This window comes from Stenella coeruleoalba, assembly GCF_951394435.1.
Source record: "Stenella coeruleoalba genome assembly, chromosome: 10".
Lineage (NCBI taxonomy): Eukaryota > Metazoa > Chordata > Mammalia > Artiodactyla > Delphinidae > Stenella > Stenella coeruleoalba.
The window spans coordinates 72,263,421-72,281,795 of NC_137156.1; the positions used below are offsets into that span (position 1 = coordinate 72,263,421).

At 38.6% G+C, this 18,375-nt stretch overlaps 2 protein-coding genes across 7 annotated transcripts in view; both read right to left on the reverse strand.

Moving 5' to 3' along the window:
* The window catches only part of ERC2 (ELKS/RAB6-interacting/CAST family member 2), an 865,290-nt gene that overhangs the window by 559,258 nt on the left and 287,657 nt on the right, over positions 1 to 18,375 (reverse strand). For all 6 annotated transcript variants that reach the window (XM_079933813.1, XM_079933814.1, XM_079933812.1 and 3 more), the window contains exon 5: positions 469 to 624. In XM_079933813.1, the coding sequence (XP_079789939.1) occupies positions 469 to 624 (156 nt within the window). The remainder of the gene's footprint in view (positions 1 to 468; positions 625 to 18,375) is intronic.
* On the reverse strand, positions 487 to 17,543 carry LOC307192357 (transmembrane protein 11, mitochondrial-like; the record flags this gene model as incomplete). Its single annotated transcript, XM_079933194.1, has 3 exons — positions 487 to 624; positions 3,445 to 3,901; positions 17,489 to 17,543. 2 exons carry the CDS (start codon positions 17,541 to 17,543, stop codon positions 3,528 to 3,530), a joined length of 429 nt encoding a protein of 142 aa, XP_079789320.1. The 3' UTR covers positions 487 to 624; positions 3,445 to 3,527.

Consider the following 18,375-nt stretch of genomic DNA (forward strand, 5'->3'; position numbering starts at 1 on the left):
ATACTACATTAAAACCTTCATACCTTTGAAATCAGTTAAATTGGCTTCCAAGATCAACACCTTTTAAGCCAAGACCAACACCTTTTAAGACAATCACCTTCCAGGGATGGGCCAAAAATTGGGCAATGATTGAAATTTTTAAAAATAGCAAACTTATGAAAACTCAAAAAATTTGGAAGAGACAGGACTATTAAAAATAAATGTTAATTTCCATGAAAGAGGGACACCAAAGAACTCATTAAGAAATCCTGAACCACTCAGTAAGTAGAAATTCTACCAAAAGCTTTCCCTGGTTTCTTTCTGGAATCTATTCTTCTGAACTAAAAATCTTCTTCATTCTTCTTTATTGTCTATATATTTCATACATCATATAAAGCAGATTATGTGGGTATCTGGGGAAAGCATGTATTTAAACCATAACTTTCCAGTCACACTAAGAATATAAAAGTTTATAATTGTGGACCATACCTTGGTTTTCATGAACTTGGAGTGACTTTTGTAAACCTCTATTTGTTTTATCTCTTCTTCGCGGTCCTCAGTGTTCAGCACACCATTGGCTTTTAACATCTGGATCTCATCCTCAAGATCCCTTATGTTTCGCTCCAATGAAGCGATTTTTGTGTCCTGTTGGTAAAAAAAAAAAAAGAAAAAAGAAAAAAAAGAAAGAAAATTGTTTTTTTAATATTATCAAAACAGTTTCAGAAAGCAGTTTCAGTAGTAAAACATTAATCAGGGTGTAGACATAGCCTTGAATTCAGAATAATTTCTTTTTTTCACTTCTGAAGATCACTTGTGAGATTTTTTAAGCTCCCAGTAAACAGCATATGTCAATACAATACAGAGAGTTACCTAGATATGTTTGTCTCATATCTGGGAATCAAATTACCAAAGCAATAGTGATAAAAGTGATCTAAAGTATTAGAAAACAAAAACGTCATTTAAATAGACGAATTTGTAATTTCAGATATAGTTTACCAGTGTATATTTTTGAGTCTACTTGCAAATACAAAAACGGTTTGTTCATGTGTGTATTCTGTGGCTGGTTTTATAAGGCATGCTTGGAATTTGACTGTGAAAGAGAAGGAAATTAAAATCTACTAATGGGGAAAAGGATTCTCATCTAAAATACAGACATAAGTGAAATTAAATAACTGAATCACGACTTAGTATGACTGATACACTAAATATTGAAAATTTATAGCAACTGGAAATAATATATCACACCATGATTTATTTGGCAAGCAGTCAGCTGACTGCGTGACAAAAAGCATTACTACCTTGAAGGGCATTTCTAACCCATTGATTTACAGAGTTAAAAAACTAGAAATATTGCACTGAAATGTGGGATTAATTGAGGAAAAACCATAGAGAATTTTTTTTTAAAAGGAAATGACAGACTCCACACACAAGATAGAGCATAATAAGAAATGATGCATTAGAAAGTAGAGAAGAGAGAACTCTTATAGAGGAAAAAAACATTTCCTCAAACCTCAGGTATGAGACTCTTATCCGTCCTTGGAATGAAACACACTGAAAGTCTGACTTCAAGTTTTCTGACTGTCACCATCTACCTGACATTTTATTGTGCAGATTCAAGGAGCTTATATTATATTTGTAATTGAAATTTAATAAAAAATGAGCCACCAATGCATTTTTTTTTTTTTTTTTTTTTTTTTTACCATTTTTTAGAATCTAAAAGACTAAGGAGTTCCAGAAGTAAAGACAATGAATGGGGCATTCTATTCATAACAACTCATAGAAAAAACTTTTCAACAAATATGTCTGTCCTGATTTTGTGGCTATTTTCTATTTTATTTTCCTATATTATATGCCCAGTGGCATGTTTCCTGTGGCAACATGATAATCATTATTACTATCACTCACATCGCCATCACTGTTAAAAGAGGAAAAGTGAGGAGCAGCAACAGCTGCTTATTGAGCTCCACTGTGTGCCCATATCTGGGGGCTCTAAGTGCTGAAGACACTTTTATTAATTCTCAGGAAGACCCCCAAGAAGATGAAAGAAAACAATTCTGAAATTTGCAAGACTATTATGGAATGTTACATTCTGTAGTATTTCATTTTACTTTAAAAATATTTATTGTATTTTTTTCAGTTATAAAAGTATAATAATATACTTTAAATTCACAGTAAATGGAGAAAATCCCCTCTATTTCTACCATCCAGTGATAACTATCATGTTTTTATGTATCGCCTGCCAGTCTTTTCCTATTTTAGATGCATATCTGGAAATCTTGTATACTGCCAATTTGAGCGAGGAGAATGTTATGGACTGAATGTCTACGTGCCTCCAGAATTTATATGTTGAAGCACTAACCCCTAGTGTGACTATATTTGGAGATGAGGCCTTTGGGAGGTAATCAGGATTAGATGGGGTCATGAAAATGGAGCTCTCATGATGGGATTAGCACCCTCATAAGAAGAGATACCAGAGAGCTTGTTTTCTCTCTCTGCCATGTGAGAACACAGCAAGAAGGTAGCCATCTGCAAGCCAGGAATAGAGCTCTCACAGGAATCCAACCATATTGCCACCCTGATCTCAGACTTCCAGCCTACAGAACTGTGAGAAAATAAATTTCTGTTTTTTAAACCACCCAGTCTGTGGTATTTTGTTATAGCAGGCCAAGCTGACGAATGTAGGGAGTCTTCCTTAGTGACTCATTTGAGTTCTAAGCTGTGATAACTGCAGATAAAAAGAGCAGCAATAATGAGAAGGCTATGGAAAAAAAAAAAAAAAAAAAAACTTCCAGAAGTTCATAAGAGCCTTCATAAATAAATGAGTCATTTTAAATCAAGATTTTTTCTTACTATAAAATTGACATGCTCATTATAGAAAACCTGAAAAGCCACATAGATAATTATGATGCCCACCCCAGTCACATCACTCCAATCTACCCACTAGTAACAATTTTATTTACCCCCATGAAGGCCTTAAGACTACATGATTTCTTTAAAACATATTAAAAGATAGATCTCTATTAAAACTAATCAACATAATATAGATTTCCCCTCTTTATTGAGATACAATCTTTCAGCATTTACAAATATCTAAGTGCAATCTTTACAAGAGTTAACTGTAAATTAAGTGTGAAAGGGCCAACATTCCTTTCCTTTTTTTTTTTTTTTTTTTTTTTGAAATTCTCATAATTTTAATGGTCAATAGCTTCTGCTTGGCTCTGGCTGGTACAGGTAAACAACATACTTAATGATACCACCACCACCACCACCACCCCCGGCGCATTCACATCCCCACTGTAGCATTGCTTCCATCACATCCTGCTGCCTGGTCAGACTTCCACAGCCTCAGGCCCCCGTGGGTTACGGAAATCCACATCTTAGTGTGATGAGCTAAAAAAAAAAAACCCTGGTACACTTGTGATCTGTTATTTCTTTAAAATAACAAACGTGAAGCCAGATGCCTACCCGGGCTCCGCTGCCTCACAGAGCAGCACAGGTGCTATGCCACCTCGCGGGCCGGGCTGCCTGCTCCCCCTACTCCGCCCCGATCATACAGTGCAGAGCTCGTAAATCTTCTTGACGTAGTACACCAGAGCCGCCAGTGCTATCGTGTTGTGCAGTCTCTTCCTGTGCAAGTCGTCCTTCAGGACCAGCACCACCAGGGTGGAGGAGGTGAGTGTGTGCAGGGGCAGCCGGGACAGTCTGTAGGCGTCGTACTCCACCAGGTACTTGCAGCAGGGGTCGAACTGCCAGGAGATGCCGTAGAGGGTGCAGGAGGCCAGGCTCAGCACACCCGCGGGCAGCGAGATATAGTGGGAGTAATCCAGGGGCGGCGCCAGCGGGGTGAAGAGGCAGGCGGTGTCCGCCAGCACGGTGGTCTTGTGCAGGCAGTTGCCCACAGTGATCCAGCGGCCAAAATATTCTGAGATTTCAGATTCAAGTCTAAAGTAACTATATCTACATGTATATACGTATGTATATATACATGTATAAATATGTTGTGTACTGCAATACGCTTTGTAGTCCCATATTTTACAACTTAAATTCTTGATAGCGTTTGTTAAAATTTCAGGTCTTAATCATGCAGGCAAGGGGAAAAGAAACCCTCAGCTTTCCTCTCAGTCAATTTCTAAGGCTTTAAGTTAGCAATGACCACAGCTGCCAACTTCTAAATGGGTTAAAAAGGAGCTTTTCACTGGACTTCTAAAAATTACATACTGCTAAAGAAAGATCAGAATGGAGTTAGAAACATAGAAAATCCTATTGACCTATATATATCCGAGTTAAAAATCTCACCAAATGGTGGAACACATTTTAAAAATAATATTTTAACTTTTACTAATTTTCTTAAATTAACCAGCCTTTGTATTTCCTCCCAAACTTATTTTACTTTAGCCACAGATGTCCCAAAATACCAAAAAAAAAAAAGAAACAAAAAAAGAAGATGAAAGAAAGAAAAATGTATATTGTGGAAATCACTTTAATAAGGATCTGTTTCTTCTGCCCTTATTTATATTTCTGTTCTTACAATAAGAAGTCAATTTCAAGAACCCATACCTAAAATCATAAGCATAGAGAAAAGGAGATGGGAGAATATCAGTAAGATCTAGGGAGGAGAAGAGATGCAAAATACACAGACATATTAGATGATCTATTGATTCTGCCCAAGAAGATATTCAAAATGCTGAACCAGAGAAAGACATGAGGGGGCTTCCCTTCCCTGGTAGCGCAGTGGTTGAGAGTCCGCCTGCCGATGCAGGGGACACGGGTTCGTGCCCCGGTCCAGGAAGATCCCACATGCCGCAGAGCGGCTGGGCCCGTGAGCCATGGCCGCTGAGCCTGCGCGTCCGGAGCCTGTGCTCCACAACGGGAGAGGCCACAACAGTGAGAGGCACGTGTACCGCCCCCCACACACCAAAAAAAAAAAAAAACAGAGAAAGACATGAGGAAATATAAGCATGAAAAATAAAGGCAAAGAAAATGACTGCCATGGTCACACCTTCTCTACTGCTTCAGTTTGAGGAATTCAGGGAGAATAAATTTTATTTTTCTTTTTTTTAAACCTCTAAAACTAAGATAAGTGACTAAAAACATATTTAAGGAGGACTACAGAAGGAAACTATCTCACAAGTCCTGATATGGCTCAATGTTGTACATGGATGTTGCCTTTCAAAATAGATACTAAATGCACATGCTCAGTAACTCAAGCACTGGTCCAGAATAGAGAGAAAAAATACTTAAGACATATGCTGTAACATCCTGAAAAGTGGAGTTTTAGAAGGCAGAGCAACATTTTATTCCCAATCGCCAAAGAATCTTCATAGGAATATCTTTAAATGTTATTTATAACTGATATTCTAAAATAAGTTGTGTAGTGAGATCTTCAAATACTCATCTAGATTGTGTTTCACAAAGAAGCAAGCTCTCAAAGCAGATAACTGTAGGCCTTCCTTAGAGATGGGGTAAGTGAAATACAACATAAAACAGCTTTTCCCGAAGTGCACAGAACCCAAATGCTCTGTGAAAAGGGGCTTGCAGGGTCAAGTAAGTTTGAGAAATGATTACTGGGGATTCCCAATGCATATTAGCATTAATCACTCTGGGAAGTCCTACAGCAAAGTATTCTATTTACCTTTATTTTTTCCAGTATTATTCCTCTAGAAGTCAATTCTTGGGGGAAAAAACAGAACTTTAATGATGTTAAGCTCGGGGTTATATACTAAAGTGAAGAGTCAAAACAATGATTTGGATTCTTCAAGAGAAAACTTGCCATGATTACCCCCAATTTAAAATAATTGAGGGCTTAAATATCCAGATCACCTTGTCAACTTCTGTCACTCAAGTCATTTACTGAGAGCCTGCTCTGAGCCCAGAGCAATGAAAGAACAGACATAGACTCCCATGCTCCCTGATTCAGCACTCCATGTCTCAGGTGACATTTTTCAAATAGTCTTGAGATCGGAAAAGCATGAAATTGCTTTGCTTTAATAATATTAACATATTTTGGTTAAAGATTGCAAGAATGTGGGGAAAAAAGTTTCGGGGGTGGGGAAATAAACAACTTAAGTGTGTTTGCTTCATTCCCCATTAGTAAGAAAAAATATCTGAATTGAACATCACTTTAAGTTACTCCTTTCCATATATTCATAAAATAATACTTGTAATAATACTTCATTTTATACATCCAGATTATAACTCCTACTTAAAGATTAATACCCAAGACTATTTTATATCCATCATCCAAAAGATGCAAAAAGGTATCTGATGGGGAATCAATCAATCACTGGAATCGAACCCCTAGCAACCATCTACCCAATGGGCCCAGCTTGCTGATTCTGGAATCAGCCATGAATATTAGCAAGCCAACGAGTGCAGGGATTACAGCAATGAGGATGAATGTCAGGTGGAAAGACTAAAATAAGTTTACTTTATCCTTGCTTTTATCTTTTTTTTTTTTTAATAATCTCTGGATTTTTCTAGGACATGTCTGCTATAGTTGATAATAAATTTAGATACAGGAAGTTCTCTCATTCATTCAACAAATATATACTGAGCATCTATTGGGTACCGGTCACCTTGCCAGGTGTGAGATACCAGGTAGGTATGAACAAGATTCATGGGCATACCCCTCTACCATGGAGCACAGTCTAGATCCTTGTTATGCAAAGTGTGGTCCACAGACAGCAGCACTGACATCACCTGAGAGCTTTTTAGAAATGCAGTATCTCAGGCCACAACTCAGCCAACTACTGAATCTGAATCTCCACTTTCATAAGGTCCTCAGGTGATCTGGGTGTTCTAAATGGCTTTAGGTGTCCAACATATACAAGAGACAAGACTGATCAGTGCAAAAGAGACTAGGACAACTTTACTGGCCAAGTACATTTAGAGAAACATGAAGCTACTCTCAAGAGCTATCCAACTTGGCATAAGTGTACAGCAACCCTAGGAGTAAACTCTCTGGAGAAACTTTGCCAGTAAAGATGCCTTTATTACCCTCTTTGTGTTTGCCAAACATTATGTTCCCCTTAAACAGCAAGAAACAGTTTTCAATTCCTCTCTAGGAACTGTGGACGCTGAAATGGTGAGTGGGTGGAATATCAAAAAAAGCAATATCATTTAGTCACAAAAAGTAACAATTATGTTATTGCTGAGTGTCACAATGTGCTTTCCTTTCAAATACAGGAAGAATTACTGGTTTCATTTTAATATCAGGCCAAGAAAGAAAATACAAGCATTTTTTACAGAGCATGGAACTCGCTGTGATCACTATCGGTCTACGGACATTAATCAACAAACTTAGGGCCAACTGGTTTAAAGAAAAGACGTGATCTAATGTTCAGGAAACATCCTACATAATTATATTACACTTTATTTAGAATAAAATTCTAGACTACTATAACTGGGTACCACAGAGGCTCTTGAAGGCTTAACTTTTAAAAATCATCTAATTGTAGTTGCAAACATAACTGAGCAGTCTTTGGTCCAGCTATCTGAGTAATGCCCTGCCTTTGGAAGGATTTACTGTGTGGAATTCACCGCAGTTATGTGAGCCCAAGTTAAGCGCTCCACAAAAAAGTCAACTTGGGCCTAAGGCACATTAGGAGGAAAAACAAAAAATCAAAAACTCTTCTTCTTGGCCCTTATCAAACTATAAAAAGATGATGACCTAGATTAGAAGATGACATGGGACACGCTGTTTTCTTGTGTTGCTGTTTTTGTGTTTGTCTGTTTATTCAGATGGTATCTAATTCTTTAGAGCAAAATGTACACACACAGAATCAGGCTGGGCTAGTTCAAATTAAAAGCAATTAGGGTGTTTTTTATTTTAAATTTATTTATTTATTTATTTTTGGCTGCGTTGGATCTTCGTTGCTGCACGCAGGCTTTCTCTAGTTACAGAGAACGGGGGCTACTCTTCGTTGCGGTGCATGGGCTTCTCACTACGGTGGTTTCTCTTGTTGCGGAGCACGGGCTCTAGGCGCCCAGGCTTCAATAGCTGTGGCTCACGGGCTCTAGAGCGCAGGGTCAGTAGTTGTGGAGCACGGGCTTTGTTGCTCCACGACATGTGGGATCTTCCCGAACCAGGTCTCGAACCCGCGTCCCCTGTATTGGCAGGCAGATTCTTAACCACTGTGCCACCAGGGAAGCCCAATTAGGGTGTTTTGATGTTTCTTTTCCTGGTCTCATTGGCCTACTTCTGACTCATTCTTCATGAAGTCCATGCCCCAGGCATGCATCCTGCTGTCCTATCTCTGTACACATTACTAATGACACACAGGGAGAAGATATGACTCTAGTGGTTCTTGCTGGACACTATGTGACTTATGAGGTTTTGGTCTCCATGTATTAATTTCTTGTTGTTGTTAACAGACTCATGTCTAACAAAAAGAGCTAAAGATAAAACAATCCAACTGACCCTTAGAAAGTCACAAACCTGGATGCAAATCAGTTTTTTATGTCTTTGGGCAAGATACTGAGCTTTCCAGAAATAAGACTGTGCTCAAGAGCATGTTACGAAAATTACAAGTGATCTGTAATGCATGAAAAGTACCTATCATGGAACTCCCTCAAGAGAATAAAGGGTTGCCATTATAAGCCAACAATAGTATAGAAGTCCCTATCCATCCCCCAGTTCAGTGAGGTACACATGTAAAAGACAGTAGCTTCTATTTTTATTCCACCCTGTTTATCTTCCTGCGTTCCTAACCTTGCTAATCCTATAACCTAAGGTTGTTATGAGACTTAAATGAGTGACAACATGCACACCTTCCAGTATAATACCTAACACACACTACATGCTCTATCCTTCCTTCCTGTTTCCAGCTGTGGCAGTAGCTGTTTCTTTTTTGTCTATTTGCTCAACTTCTTTTTCTTTTAGGAACTACATCTCCCCAACTCCCTGTGGTTTTAGTGGGGTTTTCTAGTCTGACCCACAGTGGCAAGCACCATGGATCCTCTGGACGCTGACTGATCCAGGGGTGAATTCATTAAGCCATCAAGGCCAATCAGAGTTCTTTGAGGGGACTGACACAAAATCAAGGACCTCTCCTTTTGTGAGATTATGAATGATAAGAAAAATATGGGCCTGTGGCTGGTTGTGGCCTTCTGTGATACCATGTATTAAGAATCTGCCTGGGCTTCCCTGGTGGCACAGTGGTTGGGAGTCCGCCTGCCGATGCAGGGGACACGGGTTTGTGCCCCGGTCCAGGAGGATCCCACATGCCGCAGAGTGGCTAGGCCCGTGAGCCATGGCCGCTGAGCCTGCGCGTCCAGAGCCTGTGCTCTGCAGCGGGAGAGGCCACAACAGTGAGAGGCCCACGTACCGCACAAAAAAAAAGAATCTGCCTAAATGATGGGGCCTTATAATATCATTTGAACAGCTAGGTCTATCTGAATCATCTACTCTCCATAACATCAAAATACAGTAGCAGGGTTTCATTCACTTGTAACCAGAAGAGTACAATACACAAGAAACAGTGTGAAAGATAACAAAAAATATAGTTAGATATAATATTTTATAAGAACACAGGCAAGTCAGAAATGGGCAATACCACCATAGAAGAGTCAAGAAATCTCCAGAAAGCACAGGACTCTAATATGGGATATGGAGATAGATAAGAACAAGATTATCAAGAAAATTAAATGTTTTCCAGCCAGAAGTAATAATACTTGCAAAGTCAAGAGCACTCAATGTGATGTCTAGCACATAATATTTAATTAATATAAGTTGAAGGAATAACAGAACAAGTATGGACCATGTATCAACGAAGAGTAAGACAAGACTGATTAAAAAGTATAGATCACTTTTAGTTGCAGTGAAGTAGGAAATAAAAGGAAGATGGGGCTGAATGATAAGCAGTCTTCAGAATCAAGCAAGGAGTCTGCACTTGAATCTGACTGGGAATCATTTATAAACTGGTAAAAAGAAGGCAATAAGGGGCTTCCCTGGTGGCGCAGTGGTTGAGAGTCCGCCTGCCGACGCAGGGGACACGGGTTCGTGCCCCGGTCCGGGAAGATCCCACATGCCGTGGAGCGGCTGGGCCCGTGAGCCATGGCCACTGAGCCTGCGCGTCCGGAGCCTGTGTTCCGCAACGGGAGAGGCCACAACAGTGAGAGGTCCGCGTACCGCAAAAAAAAAAAAAAAAAAAAAAAAAAGAAGGCAATAAGATGGCTTCGGGAAGTTAATAATAAAAACCAAAGCTAAAATGGAAGTTGCAACACTAGAAATGATGGTGAAAGAATTCTCAGATATAGTTGAGAATCAAGTATAGTAAAAACAGTGGAGGAATCACCAAAAGAAAGATGAGTAAAAATTGATGGAAATCATGAACAGATGCCACCTGGAGCACAGAAACCAGGTCTGGCAAGTCCCTGTGTGGACAGGGGTTAACTCTTTAGTTGCTGGATTTGGGGGGTCCCAGGGTAAGAGCTAGAGTGGGACGGGTACTCTGAGGGTTTGGGGTAACCATAGAACTATTTCAATATTTTAACAATCAGTATAGCTATACCTATGCCTCTCAGTTGAGTATCAGCCCTACCTAGAAAGCTGCTGCAATTAATAGCGAGAGTTTCCTACGTTTCCAATGCATGGAAGGGAGCACTGGCTAACCCAAAATCACATCCATGTGCCTGCGAGACAGCCTAATACAGAGCCTCTCCAGTACCAACCTGTGGACTAGGTGCATCAGAAACTACTTTTTTGTGGTTGTGTGTGTGTGTGTGTGTGTGTGTGCGTGTGTGTGTGTGTGTTTTAACTAACAATGACTTGGCCTCTAAAGACATTCCCTTTAAGGACAGGGTGACACAAAGCTCTGTATCTATTTGCAAGTTCCTTGGGCTGGGGAAAAACACATCAAAAGATTTTTTTTATGCCTACATTTTCTTCCCCATTTATGCTACAATATAAATATGTATGCATTATCTGAATATACAGACAGGAATAGCATAGGACAGAAGCAAACAATGTTTCTCCATTCTGGTACTAAAAACGGATTAATAACAACATCAGCATGTTGTTGTATAGAACAATAACAACATGTGTATTGATTACTAAGGCAAGCACTGTGCTAGAAAATCTCATTTAATCTTGCCCATAACCCTATGAATTAAGTATTTATTTTACCTACTTTATAGGTCAGGATATCCAGAAAAGGGAAATAACTTGCCTAAGATTTTCTCTTTTGTTGAAATAACTTTCTGGACTCAAGAGGGTGCCTTATCAACAAACCAAAACTTTTAACTTCCATGTGCCTGTAAATGTTCTACTAGACCAGAAACACAGTATATCCAGTCAGCCAACCCCCAAACACTAAACCAACTCTGGGCTCGGAACTTATTCCCTTATTCCTTTTCACCTCAAACAAGGTTGACTATGCCGCCCCAGCCAATCAGATGCTTTCTATTTTTCTCTTCCTTGTTCTCTTTTCCTTATCCTGTAAAACCTTCCTACCTTCCACCCCATTTTGCAGTTCTCCAAATGAAGACTGCCTGCTTCATGACAACACTTCATGAAGTGCTTGTTTGTATCACCGTAATTATCTTCTCTAATCATTTTTTAAACACCTTTCACAAACTGGAATGATTCCCTCCACATAGCCTTCTCTTGAATAGGAGTGAGGAGGCCACACACTGTGACCTTGCTGTTCCCAGGACAATCTCAGGACAGACTGGCCTCAGAGACAGTCAGCCACCTAGAAGCTGGGCTCTTTTGGTCCTTTCCTCCACACAGTACTTTTAGCCTTTAAAGATCACAGAGCAAGGTCAAAAGGAAACAGTGAAGATGTTGGGAAGAGAGGAAAAGGAGGAAGAAATTTCAGAAACTGCTTCCAGATGACAGGGTAGCCCCTCGGTGTATGCAGCCTGCCCTCCCAAGGCTGGATCCATGTTATCTTTCACAAACATTTGAATACAAAGAATGCTTGAATTCCCAGAAATTCAGTGAAATACTACTTTGCAAAATTGTGAATGCATTTCAGGGAGTAATAAAAAGACGGACACCTGACACTTCTATTCTCTTCCAACACTCTTTGGGAAAAGATCAGGTGAAGAAGTTCTCCTTACTGGCCTTCTAGCAACCTGAACTCACTCTTCCAATTCCTTTTAACACTCCCCCAAAGCCCCCAACAGCCCTGGTTTGGGGCCTCATTCTCAGGATCTCCAAAACATACTGCAAATCCTTCTATGTTCAACAAGCTTGTCTCATGGAAAAAGCAACAGGCGGCAGAGGAATTCAGGCCACCCCAAGTCACCAACAAGGCCTGAGGGATGTGGAAAGTGGACCATGCCTTAGGGATGAGGCATGTGACGGCCGGTACACTGTCATTACTGAAAGTTGAAGGGGGAGTTCACTTGAGGCCTGTGGTTGACTTCTCAACTCCGCTGGAGGGGGGTGCGCACGTCAATAAGGAAACTGCAATGCCTAAATAAACAATAAGCTGGGAACCTGAGCACCAGCAAGGGAGAGGGCAGGGGCTGCTGGCCTGAGCAGAGCTGGCCAAGATGGAGCAAACAAAACAAAGCTTTAAACTTTGCAAGAATGCCATGTCAATTCAGACTCCCCAGGCAGGCCCTTTGAGAGCCCAAATTGCCGGTCACCAAACCTCCAGACTCAGTAGAATTTTTAAAGCAGGACACTTTGTTCAATCCCTTCATTTGCCAGATGAGAATAGTGAGAGCCAGAGGGGACAAGTGACTTGCCAAGGACCCAGCAAAGTCCCTGGGTCATTTATTATACCACAGGCCTACTGGGAGTTGCTATTTTTTTCTCCACTGGTTTCTCATTTCAAAGACACTTTTAAAGTCTTTCCACATGCAAACTGTGCTAAATTCAGAGCTAAGACTCTGAAGTAAGCTTGTTAAATTCTTTCTCTCTGGTGGTCCTTGCTCAAAGGTACCACCTCTATCTTTCTTTTTTAAACAGGTAAAATTCAATTTTCAGACTGAAAAGGAAGGGATGGAGGAGCAGAGAATTCCTTGAGCATCTATTGTATGCCAGGATTTTCCCACACCTTAAGACATTTTAATTCCCACCGCAACTCTGCGCAGCCTGGTATCATGGTCCCATCTTACAGAAGAGAAAGCTGGACTTCAGAGAAGCACTAAGTGGCAGGACCAGATTCTCAATTTCCATAAATAACATAAGCTTCTCCACTTTGGAGCCTTTTCAGTTCAGCAAAAGAAACCAGAATAGAAGAAACTGTGTATCTTTAAGACTTTTGATAGATGGTTTTTCTTTCAACAAACTTATTGATGTTTTTCCTAAATTATAATTCCTGATCATCCCTATATAATGAATGCACACTACTGAAAACATAAAAATATAGGGGGGAGAAAGAAGAAAAAAATCCTTTCTAATCTCCCCTTCTAGAATTAGTGTCAACATTTTGGTACGTTTTTTTCCCCAAGCTTTTATTCCACACTGATAAATATAACCTCTTTATATATTATTAAGACTCTAACTACTATACACCTTAGAAATGCATCTCCTAGTTGGTTATTCTATAATTCATTTTATTTTTTAATCTTTGAGTAACCAAAGTTATTGACCCTTTCTTTTATAATATCTTCATTTTTTAATAATGGCTTTATTGATATACAATATTTATAACATAAAATTCACTTTTTTAAAGTGTACAATTCAGTGATTTATGCAACCATCACCACGATCTAATTCCAGAATAGTTTCATCACCCCAAATTGTTGTACCTATTAGCAGTCACTCCTTTTTCTCCTCTCCCCTTAGCTCCCTGCAACCAGTAGTCTACTTTCTATCTCTATGGATAAGCCTATACTGGACATTTCATATAAATGGAATCATATAAGATGCCTTCTGCAACTGGCTTCTCTCATTTAGCATGTTTTCAAGGCTGATCACTGTTATAGCATGTATCAGTCCTCCATGTCTTTTCAGTGCTGAATAATATTCCACTATATGGATATACCATATTTTGTTTATTCATACAAGATAGTGAACATTTGGGTTGTTTTAGGTGTTTGACTATTATTAACAATTATAATATGAACATCTGCGTATAGGTTTTTGTGTGTACACGTTTTCGAGTTGTTTGGGTGTATATGGTAACTCTACATTTAACATTTTGAAGAACTGCCAAACAGTTTTCAAAAATGGACTGAACCATTTTAGATTCCTACCATCAATACATGAGGGTCCAGTTTTTCCACATCTTCCCAGCACTTGTTATTGTCTGTCTTTTTATCTTAGCCATCCTAGTGGGGGCTAAGTTTTATCTAATTGTGGTTTAGATTTGCATTTCCCTTTTGACAAATCACACTGGACATCTTTTCATGTCCTTATTGGCCATTTGCATGTTTCCATTGAAGAAATGCCCATTCAAATCCTTTGCCCAATTTTTAATAGCATTATTTGTCTTTTTATTTTTGAGTTTTTCTTCCTTTATTTTTCAATGAACTTTGTAATTAAAGTATACTATACATAGGAAAGTAGCCAAATCACAGGTTTTCAGTGTGATGAATTATAATAAAGTGAACATGGCTGATTACATACAAACCATAACATAAAATAGAATATTACTTCTGCTCCAGAAGCTTCGTTCACTCCCCCTCCCAACCTCCCCACCCTCCCTCCTCCTCCAGATTAACCACTATCCAGACATCTAACACCATTGATTACTATTTTTGGAACACATATAAACAGAATCATATTGTATGTGTTCTTTTGTGTCTGGCTTCCTTCCACACCATTTTGGAGTTATTCAATTATGTTGTTACATGAAGCAATAGCTTGGTCCTTCACATTGCCATATAGCATTTCATTGTATGAATATTTCACTATTTATTTATCCACTCCACTGTTGACAGCTATTTCATTTGTTTCAAGTTTTTGGTTATTCCATATGTAATTATGTTTTGTACCTTCTATTTAAATTAGGTCTTGCTTACCATTGTTAGATTTGCTCCTAGATAGTGTGGGTTTTTTAATACCATCCTAAATTATATTGTTTTCTAAATTTCATTTCATAATTGTTTGTCACTGGTATGCAGATGATTCATTTTTGTATACTGACCAGCTGTTTAAGTTCATTTATTAATCTAGTAGTTTATATATGGATTCATTGAGTTTTTTACACACAAAATTATGGTGCCTGTGAATAAAAGGGTTTTATTTCTTCCTTTATAATTCTTATACCTAGGATATCCAGAATATTGGTGAGTAGAAATGATAGTAATAGGCATTCTTGTCTTGTTCCTTATATTATAAGGAAAGCTTTATATATTTTACCATTAAATATGATACTTGCTATAGCTTTCTTGTATCTACCTCTTATCAGATTAAAATTTTCTCCTAATCTAAGTCTGATAAAAGCATTTTTTGGGTTTTTTAGCATAAATGAATGTTGCATTTATCAAATGTTTTCTCCGCATTCACTGAAATTAATTTTTCTCCTTTATCCTGTTAATGTGGTAAATAACATTGATATCCAAATATTAGTCCAACCCTGCCTTCCTGGAATAAGCACAACTTGGTCACTGTCACTGCATTCAGTTCACTAGAATATTTTGCACTGATCTTTACGATAGATTGTTTGTAATTTCCCTTTCTTTTAATGGCTTTGTTGGGTATTGATATCAAGGTTATACTGGATTCATAAAATAAAATGGGAAGTGTTTCCTCTTTTTCTATTCTCTGGTATAGTTTCTGTATGACTGATACCATTTTTTCTTCAAATGTCTAGTAAAATTCATTGAAGAAGCCATCTGGGACTACGGGATTTTTTGTTTGGTTTGTTTTTTAGATATTTTTTTTGGTGGTAAGGTTTCAAATCATAGAAACATTTTCTTTAATATACAGGACTACTCAGATATTCTAGATATTCTGTTTCTTCTCATCCAGTTTTGATAAGTTGTATTTTTAAAAGAATTAATCTAAAATTTCAACTTTATTATCACAATCTTGTTAATAAAATCCCCTGATATTTTTAAAGTCAGTAAGACTGATAGTGATGCCCCCTTTCAATCCTGGTATTGTTTGTCTGTCTCTATTTTTCTCAACGATTCTGACCAGGAGATCTGTTAATCTCTTCAAGGAATCAGTGTTTAGCTTTTATATTCCCCTGTTATGTTTGGTATATGTTTGGTTTCTATTTCATTAATTTCAGTTTTTATCTCTATTTCTTTTCTCCCACATTCTTATGGTTTCATTTGATCTTCCATTGCTTTCTAAATTTAAAAAGTCTTCTCTCAACCAAACTGAATGACTTGCTCTTCCCCAGACACGTCTCATAATTTCCAACCTCCTTGCCTTTGCTGATATGGTTCCCACTGTTTATAAATAATCCTTCTACCCACTATCAAAATCATGCCATTTTTTTCAAGGCCCTCCCCCCCAAATGCTATCTCCTCCAAGAAGCATTCCCTGTCCCTCTCTTATTTGATATCCTCTGAGTCTCTGCAGCCCATTTTGCTGTTCTTAGGTCACTATTTAGATCCAGGCTTATATACTCCCTTCCACTAGCCCCTTAAAGACTGAGCGCTCACTTTTTCTGAAAGGCCCACCATGGTGCTTTATACAATATAGCTGCTTGGTAAGCACTGGTATTTGTAATTCAACTTCAGGAGTTATAGTCACACAAAATAAACCTGTTCAGGAGTTATAGTCACACAAAATAAACCAAGGGCCACCATGGTGCTTTATACAATATAGCTGCTTGGTAAGCACTGGTATTTGTAATTCAACTTCAGGAGTTATAGTCACACAAAATAAACCTGTTTATAGCAGGAATTAGCAACTCAGACATTTAGATTCAAACACATATAAGAAGAGTTTGGGCAAAAAAAAAGTCTCACTTTTTTAATCTTTCTTGCTTCTAAATGACAACCATATATCATCCAGAGCTAACATTTAACTTGACATTTTGCTTTTTCTGGCTATCACTTAAAACCCACATTTTTCCCCTTATTTAAGGAAAATAGTTTTAAAAAAAACACAAAACCGTGTCCCATTTAAGTTGAAAGATGAGAAAATGAAGAAATTTCTCAAGAAAAAAAAAAGCTAAAGGATAATTTCTGGTATCATAAGTGGATAGGGCACATCAAAAACACAGGGCTTTGCAAGTTTAAATGAGTTATGCTCCACACTACTATAAAGGCTTCAGGGCAAGACTTAAAACTCAAGGAAAAAAAACAGGGCATATGTTGGCTGTAGGGTACATATTTGGAGCCCCATGTGCAGGACTGATAACATATACATGTAAAAAGGATGAATCTTGCCTTACAGCGCAATGTACAATATTGCCCCTTTCCAAATATATCAAATAGAACTTTCCAGCTATATCAAATAGAACTTTCCAGCTCTCATGAGCTGCCTCAACCTGTTCTATGATGCAAAACTCAGTGCCTAATTTCCAAAGTGTGGAAAGAAAAACTAGTTGAACTGATGGGTCCTCTTCAGTAAAAGCAGACTGGAAGAGTAGAGAGTCTAAGAACTTCAGAGAAGAAACCCATGTTCAAATCTCAGCTGCCAACCTACCAGCTGTACGACCTTGGGCAGGTTGCTCATCTTCTCTAAACCATGGCTTTCTCATCTGTGAAATGGGGCTAATTTTACCTACTCATGGGTCATACGTCAGATGCCTTGCACCTGACTCCACATGTGTGGAGTGGTGTTCGGGCTATAGCTGTCACTGGTGATGCAGGTGGTAATTTTGTTGTTATTGCTGTTTTTCTGTTTAGTAGCCACAAAAGGAGCTATGGCCTATTTTTAAGGCCTAAAAAGCCATCAAACTGGCTTGATTAGAAAAAACGAGGCTTGACACCAATTTGCTACAAACACATCATCTTGGGAGAAGAAACAATGCTGAGTGCAGTGTTTAGACTCAGATAAGTAACAGTTCAAAATATGGATGAAATAAACCGGGGTAGGCCCTAGAGCCAAAGAAAACATTTAAGCCACTTCATGGTATTCCTGACCAGATCCCAAGACTCAAATTAAATTCACACTAGGAAATGGGATACTTTCAATGGCCAAGGTTGGAATTTGAAATCTCTCCCTTCCTAGCTATGAGATGTTGGGAAAAGTTACCAAGTAGTTCTTGCCTTCTCCATGTTCCAGTGTATCCCTTCCATGCCTGGTGAAACTGAATTGACTGAATTTGATCAAACACCAAGTTATCTCTTAAGAGAAAATCAACTCAACTACAGGTCAGTCAACCCCATGCAGAAGAACAGCAGACATCTGCCTGAACACAAAGATAAGGCTTGGTTTTTAGTTTTAAAAGCAAAAGATCAACCTCACCATAGAGTTAGCACCTGAATGCAAAGTCATATTCTTTCATCAATAGCACATCTACAAGGCAGCAATTTCATCAAGCTCAATCTTGAATTGCTTACTACTCAGTTTCCATAGAAAAGCTCATT